Source organism: Colobus angolensis, unplaced genomic scaffold (assembly GCF_000951035.1).
Source record: "Colobus angolensis palliatus isolate OR3802 unplaced genomic scaffold, Cang.pa_1.0 Scaffold66, whole genome shotgun sequence".
Taxonomy (NCBI): Eukaryota; Metazoa; Chordata; class Mammalia; order Primates; family Cercopithecidae; genus Colobus; species Colobus angolensis.
The window spans coordinates 3,081,882-3,097,058 of record NW_012120265.1 but is presented as its reverse complement, the minus strand read 5'-3'; the positions used below and the strand labels follow the sequence as shown (position 1 = coordinate 3,097,058).

Below are 15,177 nucleotides of genomic sequence, written 5' to 3'. Positions count from 1 at the left end.
GGCAAGATCTTGGCTCACTGCAAGCTCTGCCTCCCAGATTCACACCATTCTCCTGCCTCAGCCTCCAGAGTAGCTGGGACCACAGGTGCCTGCCACCATGCCTGGCTAATTTTTTTGTATTTTTATTTTGTTTTGTTTTGTTTTGTTTTTTTGAGATGGAGTCTTGCTCTGTCTCCCAGGCTGGAGTGCAGTGGCTCATTCTCGGCTCACTGCTAGCTCCGCCTCCTGGGTTCACGCCATTCTCCTGCCTCAGCCTCCCGAGTAGCTGGGACCACAGGTGCCTGCCACCATGCCCGTCTAATTTTTTGTATTTTTAGTAGAGACAGGGTCTCACTGTGTTAGCCAGGATGGTCTCGATCTCCTGACCTCGTGATCCGCCCGTCTCGGCCTCCCAAAGTGCTGGGATTACAGACTTGAGCCACCGCGCCTGGCCAATTTTTACATTTTTAATAGACACGCAGTTTCACCATATTAGCCAGGGTGGTCTCGAACTCCTAAGCTTGTGATCTGCCTGTGTCAACCTCCCAAAGTGTTGGGATTACAGGCATGAGCCACCACACCTGGCCAATTTTTTTTTCTAAAATAATTGGTAGGAGCCAGGCACAGTAGCTCACAACTGTGATCCCAGAACTTTGGGAGGCTGAAGTGGGAGGATTGCTTCAAGCCAGGAGTTCAAGACCAGCCTGGGCAACATGGTGAGACCTCCATCTCTACAGAAAAAATTTTAGAATAAGCCAGACATGGTGGCATGTGCTTGGAGTCCCAGCTACTCAGAAGGCTGTAGCAGTAGGATGACTTGAGCTCAGGAGGTCAAGACTACAGTGAGCCATGATCATGCCATTGCACTCCAGCCTGGACAACAGAGCAAGACCTTGTCTCTAAAACAATAAGAATGGGGAACCATCTAGGAGGGAACACAGTGAAGGACAGGTCCCCGGCTGCAGATGTGACAGTGGTATCAGTCTGGGCGTCCTCGGGAGGGCCAGTAGGTGGGGCAGGGCTGGCTGGGGGCATGTCCTACTTTATAGAAGCGCATGCCACAACCCCCATAACTGCTGCTGCCCTGTTCCCGGGTGACATGCCTGTCCCCCCCTTCACCTCATCACCAGAGATGGACAGCTGCCAGGAGACAGACAGTAACCTGCCAGGGTCCCCAGCTCAAGGCATGGGCAGTGTGGCCCTGTAGATGAGGGCACACCTGGCTGCTCATGACAGGTGACGCCCTGCCTACCTCCACAGTGTACTGCAGTGAGAGTGGCCCTTGCTGGGCTGAGGGGTCCCTGGTGGGGCAGGGGCTTCCTGTCTGGGGCTCTGCCTGCCAAGCTGAGGACATGGAAATCCTCTGGGACGGACGGGTGCAGCTGATGCCTCATCCCTATTGCAGAGGAAGTTCGGCGTGGTCCTGGACGAGATCAAGCCCTCCTCGGCCCCCGAGCTCCAGGCCGTGCGCATGTTCGCTGACTACCTCGCCCACGAGAGCCGGAGGTGAGGCCCCAGAGGATGGGTCGGACTGGGGCGCAGAGCCTGTCGGTTATGAACCTGGGTGGGCGGGGGCGTGGCGTGCAGCGCACAGCATCCCTCAGATTGGGCACCTCTCCCCCTGCTACCCTGCTGCTTTGTGCCTCAGTTTCCCTCACCTGCACAGCAGTGGGGGGCTGATGATGGATCCTGTTTCAAAGGGGAGGGTCAGAGACAGTGCTGTGTGTGCACATGCCCTCATGGACCACAAGGCACTCTCTCAACCTAGAACTGAAAATATCAATTACCGAACAGCCCTCTGCACCACCCAGAGCCCCAAGATGGCCCAGAGTGCAGCGGGGGTAGGGCCCTGCCGTCAGTTTTCTTATTTATTTATTTATCTATTTATTGAGACATGGAGTCTCACTCTGTCACCAGGCTGGAGTGCAGTTGCGTGATCTCGGCTTACTGCAAGCTCCACCTCCCGGGTTCAAGTGATTCTTGTGCCTGTCTCCTGAGTAGCTGGGATTACAGGAACGCGCCACCATGCCTAACTGCTTTTTGTATTTTAGCAGAGACTGGGTTTCACCACGTTGCCCGAGGTGGTCTCGAACTCCTGAGCTCAGGAGGTCTGCCTGCGTCAGCCTCCCAAATCCAGTCAGTTTTCTAGTCCCAACTAGTTGGGGACTACAACCTGCCAGTGTCTCCCCTGGAGCCCAGGTGGAGAGCGGGTGAGGCCACGCCTGTCCTACCCCTGAGCCACAGGCCAGCATCTGTCAAATGCCCATAGGCGGCAGCCAAGGGGAGATGAGGCTGGGCTGTGGGGACCCAGGAACCTTGCCGCCTCCTGCTGTGGGGTCGGAGTGCGGGTCTGGCATGGGGAGACTCTGCTGTGATCCTGCTCTTCCTTGGCCCACGGAGGCAGTGCCCCAACTACCACCTCCCTTCATCCAAGGAAACCTGGGGTTCCTGGGAGCTGACTCCAGTGCAGAGGCAGCATAGTGGGGTGAATGGTGTCCCCCAAAAGGTGTGTCCATATCCTGTCCCACATGCTTGTGAATGTGATATTTGGTAAAAGGGTCTTTCCTGATCAAATTAAGAGATAAGGAGATGAAGATGTGCTGGATTTAGGGTGGGCCCCAAAGCCAAGGACTTGTGTCCTTTTAAGAGATAAAAGATCGGCCGGGCGCGGTGGCTCAAGCCTGTAATCCCAGCACTTTGGGAGGCCGAGACGGGCGGATCACGAGGTCAGGAGATCGAGACCATCCTGGCTAACACGGTGAAACCCCGTCTCTACTAAAAATACAAAAAAAAACTAGCTGGGCGAGGTGGCGGGCGCCTGTAGTCCCAGCTACTCGGGAGGCTGAGGCAGGAGAATGGCGTAAACCCAGGAGGCGGAGCTTGCAGTGAGCTGAGATCTGGCCACTGCACTCCAGTCCAGGCGACAGAGCGAGACTCCGCCTCAAAAAAAAAAAAAAAAAAAAAAAAAAGAGAGATAAAAGGAGGGCCGGGTGCAGTGGCTTGCACTTGTAATCCCAGCACTTTGGGAGGCTGAGGTGGGCAGATCACCTGAGGTCAGGAGTTTTCGAGACCAGCCTGGCCAACATGGTGAAACCCCATTTCTACTAAAAATACAGAATTAACAGGTTGTGGTGTCTGTGATTCCAGCCACTTGGGAAGCTGAGGCAGAAGAATCGCTTGAACCCGGGAGGCGGAGGTTGCAGTGGGCCAAGATCGCACCAGTGCACTCTAGCCTGGGTGACAGAGGGAGACTGTCTGAAAAAAAAATAAATAAATAAATATAAGGAGAAGACAGAGGCCCCACTGAGTTAAGCCCATGTGACAACAGAGACAGACTAGGGTGACATGTTAAGCCAAGGAGTGCCACAAATGGCCAGCAGCCACCAGAGCTGGGAGAGAGGCCTGGGACGGCCTTGCCCTCCAGTCTCCAGTTGGAGCCAGCCCTGCCGCCACCTTGACTTCAGACTTGTGGCCTCCAGAGCTGTGAGGAACGAAGCTCTGTTGTCCTTAACCACCCAGGTTGTAGTGCTTTGCCACAGCAGCTCCAGGACATTCGGACGGGCGACCTCCCGGGGCCACTGTTTCTCCCACCCTACACTTCACCAGCTGGAGTGAGGGCGGGGAACTCTGGGTCCCCAAGGAGCAGCAGCTGCTGTGAGCATCACAGAAAAGCAGCCCTGGAGAGCAGGCAGTCCAGGCAGGGGCTTGTGGTGCGTCCATCTGGCTGTACAGCCGCTACCTCACTGGCAGGACTCCCCCCGGACGAGGAGCATCCATTAGTGATTGGTTTTGGTTTTGATCTTGTTTTCTTTTCTTGAGAGAGGGTCTTGCTCTGTCGCTCAGCCTGGCATACAGTGGCACAATCTTGGCTCACTGCAGCCGTGGTCTCCCAGGCTCAAGTGATCCTCCCACCTCAGCCTCCCGAGTACCTGGCAGTGCAGGCACGCATCACCATGCCTGGCTAGTATGTATTTTATTTAGAGATGGGGTTTTGCCATGTTGCCCAGGCTGCTCTCAAACTCCTGGGCTCAAGCGATGCCCCCAGTAATTGGTTTTGTGGCTGTTGTTTGTTTTTGAGATGGTCCCCCTCTGTCACCCAGGCTGGAGTGCAGAGGTGCGACCACAGCTCACTGCAGCTTCAACCTCCCGGGCTGGAGCCATCCTCCTGCCTCAGCCTCCCAAGTAGTTGGGACTATAGGCGCCACCAGGCCCAGCTGACTTTTCTACTTTTTTGTAGAAAAAGGGGTCCTACTATGTTGCCCAGGGTGGTCTTGAACTGCTGGGCTTACGCGATCCTCCTGGCTCGGCCTCCCGAAGCACTGGGGTTACAGGTATGAGCCACAGTGCCTGGCCCCATTGGTAACTGTAACACCTTAGGATGACAACATTACAGTACCAACGCTACAACAGCTGGCAGCGTTTACGCGCCCTTGTGTGCTGGAGCCTCGGGAAGCTTTGTAAGGTGGTCTTGGGAGCTCCTTGCTCGTCCCCTGCATGATCCCTGTAACATGGTCCCTCAGCACGGGGAAACAGACTCAGACCTGAAGTCACTTGTCCATCGGGCGTGGCACTGTGGCGAGCCCTCGGTGGAGCCTGGTTGGTGTCAGACATGCCATGCCCTCAGTGACACCTCAGACACAGGCCCTGGGCAGACAGGCCCTGGACGCACGTGAATGCTTATGGGGTCACAGAGCCGCGTGTGGACCCAGAAGAACACCAGCTTTGGTCTAGGGGGGCTCCCTCCCCTGCCGTCTCTTGTTAGCTGCTCAGTAGCCATGGGGAATAGAGGGTCTGGGTCCAGTTAGGGACATGGAGGCAGGGGTGACCCGTGCCCTTGGAGCTGAGCCGGTCCTCAGCCTCTCCTGGGCTCAAGCCTGGCCCTGGCCCACAGCACACTAGCCATCTTCAGGGCGTAGCCGGCACCCTGGGCTCTCAGGGACTGAGGGCAGCCACCCTGGCAGTGGGGGTGCCCCAGGGCTCCCATCCTGCACAGCCCCTCGGCACCCAGGCCAACCTCCTGCTAGAAGATGTGGCCTTGGAGCCCACAGGGCTGATAGGTTATGGTCAGGAGTCCCAGCTGGGCCCACCAGCCTCCTCAGGAAGGTGGGTGAGGTTGGTGTGAGACTGGCAGCACCTCCTCATGCCCTCTTGGGGCGCCCCACCCCACGTCTCCCAGCCTCAGGGTCCTTGCCTGGCCCAACATGAGGGCCGCTTCGTAGGAACGGAGGGAGGACGTGTCGGGACAGCTCGATGCTCGGCCTGCTGCTGCTCTGCACCCCCAGTGCCTGGCTCACCCTCTCTGAGCCTGTCTGTTCCCGAGGAAGGGGACCCTCTGAGGTCCCACAGGGGCCGCCCCAGCTGTGGGTCCTGAGCATCTGTGTCTTCCAGGGACAGCATCGTGGCCGAGCTGGACCGAGAGATGAGCAGGAGCGTGGACGTGACCAACACTACCTTCCTGCTCATGGCTGCCTCCGTCTATCTCCACGACCAGAACCCGGACGCTGCCCTGCGTGCGCTGCACCAGGGGGACAGCCTGGAGTGGTGAGTGGCCGCCCTGCTCTGGGGCCGGCCCAGGGAGGCAGGTGCCCCCTGCCACATCTCCAGGCTGTGCACGGCCTTCCTGGCCGTCGTCATGGGAGGAGAGAATGCGGTGGTGCTGAAATGAGGTCCTGGCCTGCTGTCCAGGCTCCAGCTCCCCTGCCCAGTGTGGGAGGCACTCCCATCTGTGCGCCAGGCTGCGGCTCCAAGGACACGGTGCCCAGGCTGCAAACCCTCTGTTCCCAAGGGCAGAGCAGAAAGCGGCTTTGTCTCTGCTCGGTTTCTGCGTCCCCACCCCCAACGAGGCCTTCTGTGTCTCGGCCCTGGGCCCAGTCTCTCAGGCCTCCCTGGGCCCCCCACACCGGCCCTCCTCCAGGGCCCTCTGGGGTTGGGGTGCTGGAGCCCTGCACAGCAAGGTCGGTGCTCCCTCCACCCTGGGATGTGACTCCAGGCCACGTCCAGGCTAGTGGTCACAGAAAGTGTGTCAGTTCTTCCCCGTGAGCTGTCCCTGGACTGCCTGCTGTCCACTCTGACTTGCAAGCTGGGCATTTCATCGTCGCTGTGGATCTGCTCCCATCCCACCTCCGTCCATGGAGGGCTTAGAATTGCAGGTGGCAGCCAGGCATGGTGACAGGCACCTGTGGTTCCAGCTACTCGGGAGGCGGAAGCGGGAATATCCTTTGAGCCCGGGAGGTGGAGGCTGCAGTGAGCCATGATGGCGCCACTGCACTCCAGCCTGGGCAGCAGAGCCAGACCCTGTCTCACACACAAAAAAAGAAAAGAAATAGGGATGTCACGCTGCCAGCAAGCCGGCTGACTCAGTGCTGGTCCAGGTGCTGGCTCCTGTTGGCAGGAAAACAAGAACAAGAGGCCTCACAAGTCATTGGTGGTCACAGCCGCCTGGGGCCAAGAGGGATGAGGGGATGAGGGGACCTGCAGAGAGTAGGTGGCCCCGGGGCTCTGCTGCAGGTAGAGGTGCAGGGGCAGGTGCGTGCCCCTCCTCTAGGGCCTTGTTCCTGAGCATTGACCGCCTCCAGGGTGTTGATGAGTCCAGGCAGGGCCCTCGTTTGCAAGCACAGCCCATGGAGGCTGCTTCTCCAGATGGGCAGTGAGTGGGTCGGGACCTGGAACCCCAGCGTGGGGACCCCCCAGAGCTCCCGGGCCCGAGCGAGCTGAGCAGTGAAATGTGGGAGTGAGGGTGTCCCCCTCTGCTGGGTGGGGCTGGTGGTCCTAAGTACAGGTCCTAAGAACATCCCAGACACACAGAGTGAGCCCTGGGTGTGCAGTGGCCATGCAGCGTGTCTGTGGCCATCCGCTGACCGTCCCCTGCCCTGTCCTGCAGCATGGCCATGACGGTGCAGATCCTGCTGAAGCTGGACCGCCTGGATCTCGCCCGGTGAGCCCTCCCACTTCTCTGTACCCGTACTGAGCCATGGCCCAGAGCATCTGTGGTGCTGTCATTACTCTTGTTATTCCTTTCCGTGGGGGTGACTTGCCGTCATTCAGCCCTTCCTTGCAGTATGTTGCCAGGGAGGAGGGCCATGGCTGTCTGTGCCTCAGTTTCTCTCTCTGCAGTAGTGGTGGGCCTGTACCACAGGGTGAGAGTGGGCTTCACCGAGGGAGTGGAGGTCGTGCCCGGAGGAACATGTCACTGGGCCAGCTTGTAACTGTGCCATGGGGCTGGCAGGGCCTGCACGTGGCATCACCAGGTCGGAGGCCATGGCTGGCGGTCCAGGACTCCCCTGCTGCTGTTTCCAAAGCCCTTGCCTCAGAGTTGTTCATGCTGTAGCTCCGTCGCCCTTCCCTGCGTTCCATCTTCCGTGGAGCGAGTCTCTCCCGAGCCCTACCTTGTGCCAGCACCTCGGGGGTCCGTAGCTGGCTCCAGTCCCGCCTTCCCGGGGCCTGCGCCTGGTTGGGCGGGCAGGGCAGCTCGGGCACTTTGTCGTGGGGTATGAGCACGCAGGGGAGCACATAGTAGGGGCCATCCCCGGGCTCCGGTGGGCCCCAGGTGGGAACAAGGCAAGGATAGCCAGGCCAGGGCTCTCGGCCACTCAGCCCCTCCATCCTCTGTCCCCGCCCCAGGAAGGAGCTGAAGAGAATGCAGGACCTGGACGAGGATGCCACCCTCACCCAGCTCGCCACCGCCTGGGTCAGCCTCGCCACGGTGAGTCCTGGGCCACGAGGCGGGTGGGCATTGCGGGCACCTGGCTGAGTAGGGTCTGTGGGCACCCCCACCTGTGCCCAGGCTGCTGGCCACTCCAGTGGGGCTCCAGGATCAGGCCATGGCCCCCTGCCAGCCTGGCACAACTCTCAGCCTTCATTCCGGGCTTCTCACAGCCAAGCGACTTGGCCAGAGGCAAAGCGATGAGATGGTGGGGACGGGGACAGGGGTTCCTGAGCCTGAGGTGCAGGGGGACTCAAGGGTCTGGGTTGGCCTGGCAGCCCCTCCTCTCCCCAGGGCTTGCTGGTGTTTTCTGCGACTCAGCTTTGCTCTCCAGGGTCCTGGTCCCCAGCCAGGGACAGGGTTCAGTGTTCCCATAGCAGCGGTGGAGATGTCCTCAGCTCCCAGGCCTGGGCACCTCCGCCTGGCAACAGCCCCTCTCCTGGTTTCTGGGACTTGGCCCCCTTCTGAGCCATTCTTTTGTGCGGGCCTGTTAAAATATGCTTCCCGGCTGGGCGCAGTGGCTCACGCCTGTAATATCAGCACTTTGGGAGGCTGAGGTGGGTGGATCATGTGAGGTCAGGAGTTCGAGACCAGCCTGACCAGCATGGAGAAACCCCATCTCTACTAAAAATACAAAATTAGCCGGGCATGGTGGCACCCACCTGTAAACCCAGCTACTTGGGAGGCAGAGGCAGGAGAATCGCTTGAACCTGGGAGGTGGAGGTTGCGGTGAGCCGAGATTGCGCCATTGCACTCTGGCCTGGGTGACAAGAGCAAAACTCTGGGGGGAAAAAATGTGCTCCCCATCCCTGCCCGCCACGGGGCTGGAGCCTCACCCAGATGGACTTCCAATGGCCGTCCAGTGTAGTGGGACAGGCCCCGGCAGCCCTCTCGGGTAGTTTGAGCTGTTTTCACAGCCTGCCTTGACCTCAGGCTCACCCTGCAAATATCCCACTGTCCTGAGCAAGCGGGCAGGTCAGAGTTGCTGGTCACAGAGCTGACTCCTCCTCCTCCGACGTGCCCGGTGACCCAGTGTCCCCACTCAGACCCTGGCCCAGCCACCTGTGCACCTGTGCCCTGGAAGCCCCAGATTCCACCTCTGTGTACCCAGCGCACCGGGAGCCGGGTGGGAGGTGAGGCAGGAGGCGGCTGCGAGTCTTTAGGGCCCGTCAGCAGAGTACAGGTTACAAGTGGTCCCCATGGTGGAGTGGCTGTGCCTTGAACCGGGCATACCAGATTCATGTCTGTGCAGTGCGGAGCCCCCTCTGGGGCAGGGGGCTGACGGTGGAAGGGCCCCGCGGCCACGGAACAGATGATGATGCGGGACCCTCCCTGCAGGGTGGTGAGAAGCTGCAGGATGCCTACTACATCTTCCAGGAGATGGCTGACAAGTGCTCGCCCACCCTGCTGCTGCTCAACGGGCAGGCGGCCTGCCATATGGCCCAGGGCCGCTGGGAGGCCGCTGAGGGCCTGCTACAGGAGGCGCTAGACAAGGTAGGCACAAGCCTGTCCCAGAGTGGGGACAGAGGGAAGGCCAGGCGGCCGGAGGGCGGGGTCAGGGCAAACAGAAACAAGTGTAGCAGAGACGCCCTGGGTGTGCATGTGGCCCCACAGGGCTTCTGAGGCCCCGTCAGCAGCGAGATCCACAAAGCAGGGATCGCACCTGCAAAGAAATCCAGATTCCGGCCTCACAGAAATGGGGCATCTGGGCAGCCTGGGCCTCAGTGGTCTGTCACCTCAGCTGCCTGGCCCTGCATGTGGGACCCCTCACCTGAGTACATATTCAGTATTGGAGAGACACTCCCAGTCTTTATTTAGGGGACAGCGTGCTGTGGCCAGGAGCCCAGGGTGACTGCAGTCGTCTCCTGCCTGATGTCTGCAGTCTTTTCTTTCCTTTTTTGAGATGGAGTCTCGCTTTGTCACCCAGGCTGGAGTGCAGTAGTGTGATCTCAGCTCACTGCAACCTCTGCCTCCTGGGTTCAAGCGATTCTTTTGCCTCAGCCTCCCGAGTAGCTGGGATTACAGGTGTGTGCCACCACGCCCAGCTAATTTTTGTATTTTTAGTAGAGATGGGGTTTTGCCATGTTGGTCAGGCTGGTTTCAAACTGTTGACCTCAGGTGATCCACCAGCCTCAGCCTCCCAAAGTGCTGGAATTATAGGCGTGAGCCCCCATGTCTGGCCATCTGCAGTCTTTATGAGGAGTTTATGTTATTTTAAATTTTTAAAAAATACTATTTTTTGTAAAGATGGGGTTGTTCTTGCTGTGTTGCCCAGGTTGTTCTTGAACTCCTGGCCTCTCAAAGCACTAGAATTGTAGGTGTGAGCCACCATGCCCAGCGGATTTATTTATTTATTTATTTATTATTATTATTTTTTTTTTTGAGATGGAGTCTTGCTCTGTCCCCAGGCTGGAGTGCAGTGGCGCGATCTCAGCTCACTGCAAGCTCTGCCTCCCGGGTTCATGCCATTCTCCTGCCTCAGCCTCCCGAGTAGCTGGGACTACAGGCACCCGCCACCACACCCAGCTAATTTTTTGTATTTTTAGTAGAGACGGGGTTTCACTGTGTTAACCAGGATGGTCTCGATCTCCTTACCTCACGATCCGCCTACCTCGGCCTCCCAAAGTACTGGGATTACAGGCGTGAGCCACTGTGCCCGGCCTGGATTATTATTTTTATAATCAAAAAGGACATCAAAGCTTTTTCCGTTTTGGTGAAATGAATTTTGGGTTTTTTTTGTTTGTTTGCTTTTTTGAGACGGAGTCTCACTATGTCGCCCAGGCTGGAGTACAGTGGTGCGATCTCGGCTCACTGCAAGCTCCACCTCCCGGGTTCACGCCATTCTCCTGCCTCAGCCCCCAAGTAGCTGGGACTACAGGCGCCCGCCACCTCTCCCGGCTAGTTTTTTGTATTTTTAGTAGAGACGGAGTTTCACCGTGTTAGCCAGGATGGTCTTGATCTCCTGACCTCGTGATCCACCCACCTCGGCCTCCCAAAGTGCTGGGATTACAGGCTTGAGCCACCACGCCCAGCCTTTTGTTTGTTTTTTGAAACAGGGTATGCCACCACGCATGGCTAATTTTTGTATTTTTTGTTAGAAATGGGGTCTCACTGTGTTGTGCAGGTTAGTCTTGAACTCCTGGGCTCAAGCAATTCTTACCCTCCTTGGCCTCCTAAAGTGCTGGGATGATAGATGTGTGCCACTGTGCCTGGCTAAGAAACAGTTTTAATCTACTGACAAACACTGGTGAAGCCCTCCTCCCTGTGTGACTTTCCAGGGGCTGAGTTATCATCAGAAAGTTGTTTGCAGAGCAGGGCAGGCCAAGGGGTGTCAGGCTGGCCCCATCACAGGCTGGGTGCTGCTCCTCCTGGGCAGGGTCCGTCTTTAGCTCTGAGCAGTCAGGGCTGGTCAGGAACTCTCAGCCTGATGCGGCATCTCAGACAGGCTGTGTGTCCCTCGCTGCCCCAGGGGCGAGACTGGCGCCTTCCTCCACCACCCTGCCCCTCACTGCCACCTGAGAACACTTGGATGCATGTTCTGTGTTCACGGCCACATCCTCTGGGGGCTTTTGTTACACCTCTCAGGTGACGCGTTCCGTGACTCACCAGTTAGATGACTCCCTTCTGTCCTTGTCTCCTGAAACACCACCTGGGGCTGACTGTCCGTGCTCCTTGGCCCTGGTGGCCTCCCTGTGGCTGTGGTTATCCTGCATTCTTGCTGAGTTTTGGGAGGCACTCAGGTTCCCCCACTTCCCTTTGGAGCCAACTCATGGCTGCTCCTGTGAGCGCAAGCTGGTGTCCCCCTTCATGGTGGAGACTGATGCTCAGAAAAGTTCACTCTCCAGAAAGGTGCCCTGCCATTGGCCGCCGTGGGCAAGCTGGCCTCTGGGCCCGTCCTGGCTGGTGCATCTGTGCTCCAAGCAGACACTGGGGCTCTGGCTGGGTCTCCTGGCCTAGGTGTTTTCTACGGTCCTGTGTGCTGGGAGCCTAGAGTGAGTGGGTCAGGCAATGTTCCCTGCCGAGGTTTCCTTCAAGGCTCCTTGGGAGCCGGAGGGGTGGCAGGTCCACCCATGGCCTCAGGGTTCATTGTGCAGCAGGAGTTGAGGCCATCTGGGCCTGGGCCCCATTGCTTTGAGATGTGTGGGACAAATACACCCTTCCCTCTACAAATGAGGGGTCACGCCCCAGGCTGGACCACAGATGGGGAAACTGAGGCTCAGTGAGGCGGCTCGCCCCTTGGCACCGTATCATCTGAGATCACCTTGCAGAGCAGTGGGAGTGAGGACTCTGGCAGTGTCGATCCCACCCCACCTCTGAGGAGGTGACCTTGTGTGGTCCTGCCCAAGGTGGGGGTGACGGGCAGGCATGGGGGCTGGAGTGGCTGACCCTGCCTGCCTGTGTCTGCCTGTGTCTCCAGGACAGTGGCTACCCGGAGACGCTGGTCAACCTCATTGTCCTGTCCCAGCACCTGGGCAAACCCCCCGAGGTAAGTGGCCCCCAGGGCTCCAGGCCAACCCTAATATCCCGACCCTGGGACCCCATCCTGGGGTCCAGGCCCTAATCCCTAGGCTCCTGGGAAAGCTCTGCACACAGTGTGCCCACCACAGCCTGCCTCCCTCACAAACCCTGCGCCCCCCCAACCCATCCTTACCTGGGGCCCTGCCCGACCTGCTCCCCTGAACCCATGGTACATTCCCCACCAGGTACAGAGGCCAGCTCTGTGCCAGCGCCTTGTCAGGGGCCGACCCACCCCTCCACCCCCACCCTGAAGGTTCTCCGAGATCAGCCCAATTCCAAGGCAGGATGAGGAGCCCGCTGGGGTACTGTAGCTCTCATCCCCATCCACCCCGTGCTGCAGGTCAGAGCCACCGTGGGGTCCCCATGTTCGACTCACCTGCCTTCCTGCCTCCCCTGCAGGTGACAAACCGATACCTGTCCCAGCTGAAGGACGCCCACAGGTCCCATCCCTTCATCAAGGAGTACCAGGCCAAGGTGAGTGGCAGGGGTGGCCTGTCCCTGAGAGCCAGGCCAGAGGGCGCCTGGAGCTCAGCCTGGGCTCACATGCGCCCTCTCTCTCCCCCTCCACCCGTCTCCCCACACCCTGCCCCCACCCTGTGTCGCCTTGTGTCTTGCTGAAGGAGAACGACTTTGACAGGCTGGTGCTACAGTACGCTCCCAGCGCCTGAGGCTGGCCCAGAGCTGTCAGGACCACGAAGCCAGGACAGAGGCCAGGAGCCCTGCAGCCCTCCCCGCCTGGCACTCACCCCACATCCCCTTTGGGGGCAGGAGCCCGCCCCCAGCACTCCCATCTGTGAATAAATATCTCAACTCCAGGGTGTTCCCACCTGAGGATGTGCTCTGGCCACTTTGCTGGGGATGTGTGGGAGCTGACGCTCAGGGAGAGTCCTGGGGCACTGGCCCCCAGGGCTGTTCCCGGAGACCAGGGTCTGTGACGAGCAGCAGCTGTGCAGACCCCGACCCTGCCCCTCACACAGCCACGACCTGCTCCTGCCAAGCCAGAGGCAGCACAGCCCTGTCCCCACACTTGACCCTGGCCCCGCGAGGCCCCTGAGCAGCCCAGGTTGGCATCGGGGGAAACTGAGGCACAGAGCGGTCATGCCACTATCATGAGGGGCACCAAGATTCAAAATGAGAACCCCCAAGTGGTCTGGAGGTAGTAGGGGCCAGGGCAGGAAGCACTCAGGCCTCAGCTCAGCAAAGCCAGAGGGGCCCTGCGGGGTCAGCATTAACCCCAGGTGCTGCTCCTGCCACCCCGCAAACCCTCCTCCAAGGCAGAGTCCTGCTGTGGCTGGGGCCCTGGGGCCAAGCACCCAGCTGCGATGAGAGGCGGCTGCACCATAGGGAGGGAGGTGGGTGGGTGGCAGCGGGGCTGACTGGAGCCTCCCAGATGAAGTCACCATTGAGCTGTGTCTACCCAAACAACAAAAAGGAGCTGCCAGGCTAAGTTCTGGGGGGACAGGCACCCTGGCAGTGGGCATGACTGGCTCAGAGGTTCCTTGGTGGCACAGGGCTGTGAGGTCAAGGGGCGCTGCATGGGGGTGCATGCCCTTTGACCTCTGAGCCTAGCCTGGGCTTATCTCCCAGGGTTTCCCCAAGCCCCACCCAGGCCTATTCATTTGAAACTGGACCCTGTCTCCTCTCGCCAGGGTAGGACAGCAAGCGACCCCACCCCCAGCCTGGTAGGGGAGGGAAGTGGCAAAAGAGAACTCTCTGGGCAGGGACATTAGGAGGGGTCCAGGCCAAGCTTCCTGGAGGAAGGAGACCTTGGGGTGGGTGCGGGGACACCAGCCTCAAGACTGACCTCTGCCCAGCCTTGGGTGCCTGGTCCCCAGCTGCCAGCAGAGCCGCCTTCCATTCCTGCCCTGCACCCACCTATTGGCAGCCTCCTGGCTGGACCCGCCAAACAGAAATTCGAGGCTGAGCTGGGGCCAGTGGGTGGGTGGGTGGCGCCTCTCTCATGACCGATGGGCGCCATGGTGACCAGATAATGCTGGCTGAGAGGGTGGAGGGAGGTGACTGGGACTGTCCACGGCTGCTCCACAGGCCTGGCTGGACCTATAAAACACATCCCACTCGTCCCCCTCTGCCTGCCAGGCAGGTTGTGGCATTAGTCACATCTCTGGCCTCCAGCTGGACCTGAACTATTGGCCAGGCCAGGCCTCGTGCCCCCCACACACTAGGCCCCCAGTCCGTATGGAGTCCACATTCAAGAATAAGGAGTGGGGCCATGTGCAGTGGCTCATGCCTGTAATCCCAGCACTTCGGGAGTCTAAGATGGGCAGATCACTTGAGGTCAGGAGTTCGAGTCCAGCCTGGCCAACATGGCGAAACCCTGTCTCTACTGAAAATACAAAAATTAGCTGGGTGTGGTAGCAGGCGCCTGTAATCCCAGCTACTCGGGAGACTGAGGCAGGAGAATCGCTTGAACCCAGGAGGCGGAGGTTGCAGTGAGCTGAGAATGCGCCACTGCATTCCAGTCCAGACAACGGAGTGAGACTCCAACTCAAAAAAAATAAAAAGGAGGAGCTGTATGTATGTAGGGGCAGATGGTGACAAGTGCCAAGCAGACATGAGGAGTGTGTGGGACTTCAGATTCGGTGGCAGCCTAAGCAGGCGACAGAAGAGCATGCCGGTACCTAGGGGAACAGCATTTCGGGGGGAGGGGCGGAACAGCTAGTGCAAAGGCCCTGAGGCAGGACAGAGCTTGGCATGTTGGAAGAACAGCAAGAAAGCCCACAGATGGAGGGAAACAGGATGCTGTGAGGGCGGCCAGTGAGGACTTGGGCTTTCCCTGAGCGGGACGGGAGCCACGGAGGGCTGCAAACACAGGAGGAACAGGCCCAACGGTGTCACAGCCTCCTTCTCGCCTCCATGGGGTGAGGAGGAAGCCAGGATACCTAACAGAACCCCAGAGGGTAGTGGTGGTCGGGGGTGGGGGCAAGGCTGTGCAGATGCAGAGGAGTGGCCAGATGCAG

The 15,177-nt window shown here is 59.2% G+C and overlaps 1 protein-coding gene across 7 annotated transcripts in view; it reads left to right on the top strand.

The window, feature by feature from the left end:
* Nucleotides 1-13,030, top strand: part of COPE (coatomer protein complex, subunit epsilon) — a 23,701-nt gene extending 10,671 nt beyond the window's left edge. For 2 of the 7 annotated variants that reach the window (XM_011925835.1, XM_011925834.1), the window contains 8 exons: nt 1,385-1,485; nt 5,368-5,520; nt 6,860-6,913; nt 7,600-7,681; nt 9,020-9,175; nt 12,099-12,167; nt 12,599-12,673; nt 12,820-13,030. In XM_011925835.1, coding sequence (XP_011781225.1) covers nt 1,385-1,485; nt 5,368-5,520; nt 6,860-6,913; nt 7,600-7,681; nt 9,020-9,175; nt 12,099-12,167; nt 12,599-12,673; nt 12,820-12,867 — 738 coding nt within the window. In that variant the 3' untranslated portion in view covers nt 12,868-13,030. Of the gene's footprint in view, nt 1-1,384; nt 1,486-5,367; nt 5,521-6,859; nt 6,914-7,599; nt 7,682-9,019; nt 9,180-12,098; nt 12,172-12,598; nt 12,678-12,819 lie in introns of all 7 variants that reach the window. The other 5 variants (XR_001000019.1, XM_011925837.1, XM_011925836.1 and 2 more) reach the window with 5 other exon arrangements.
* Nucleotides 13,031-15,177: the final 2,147 nt, after the last annotated feature.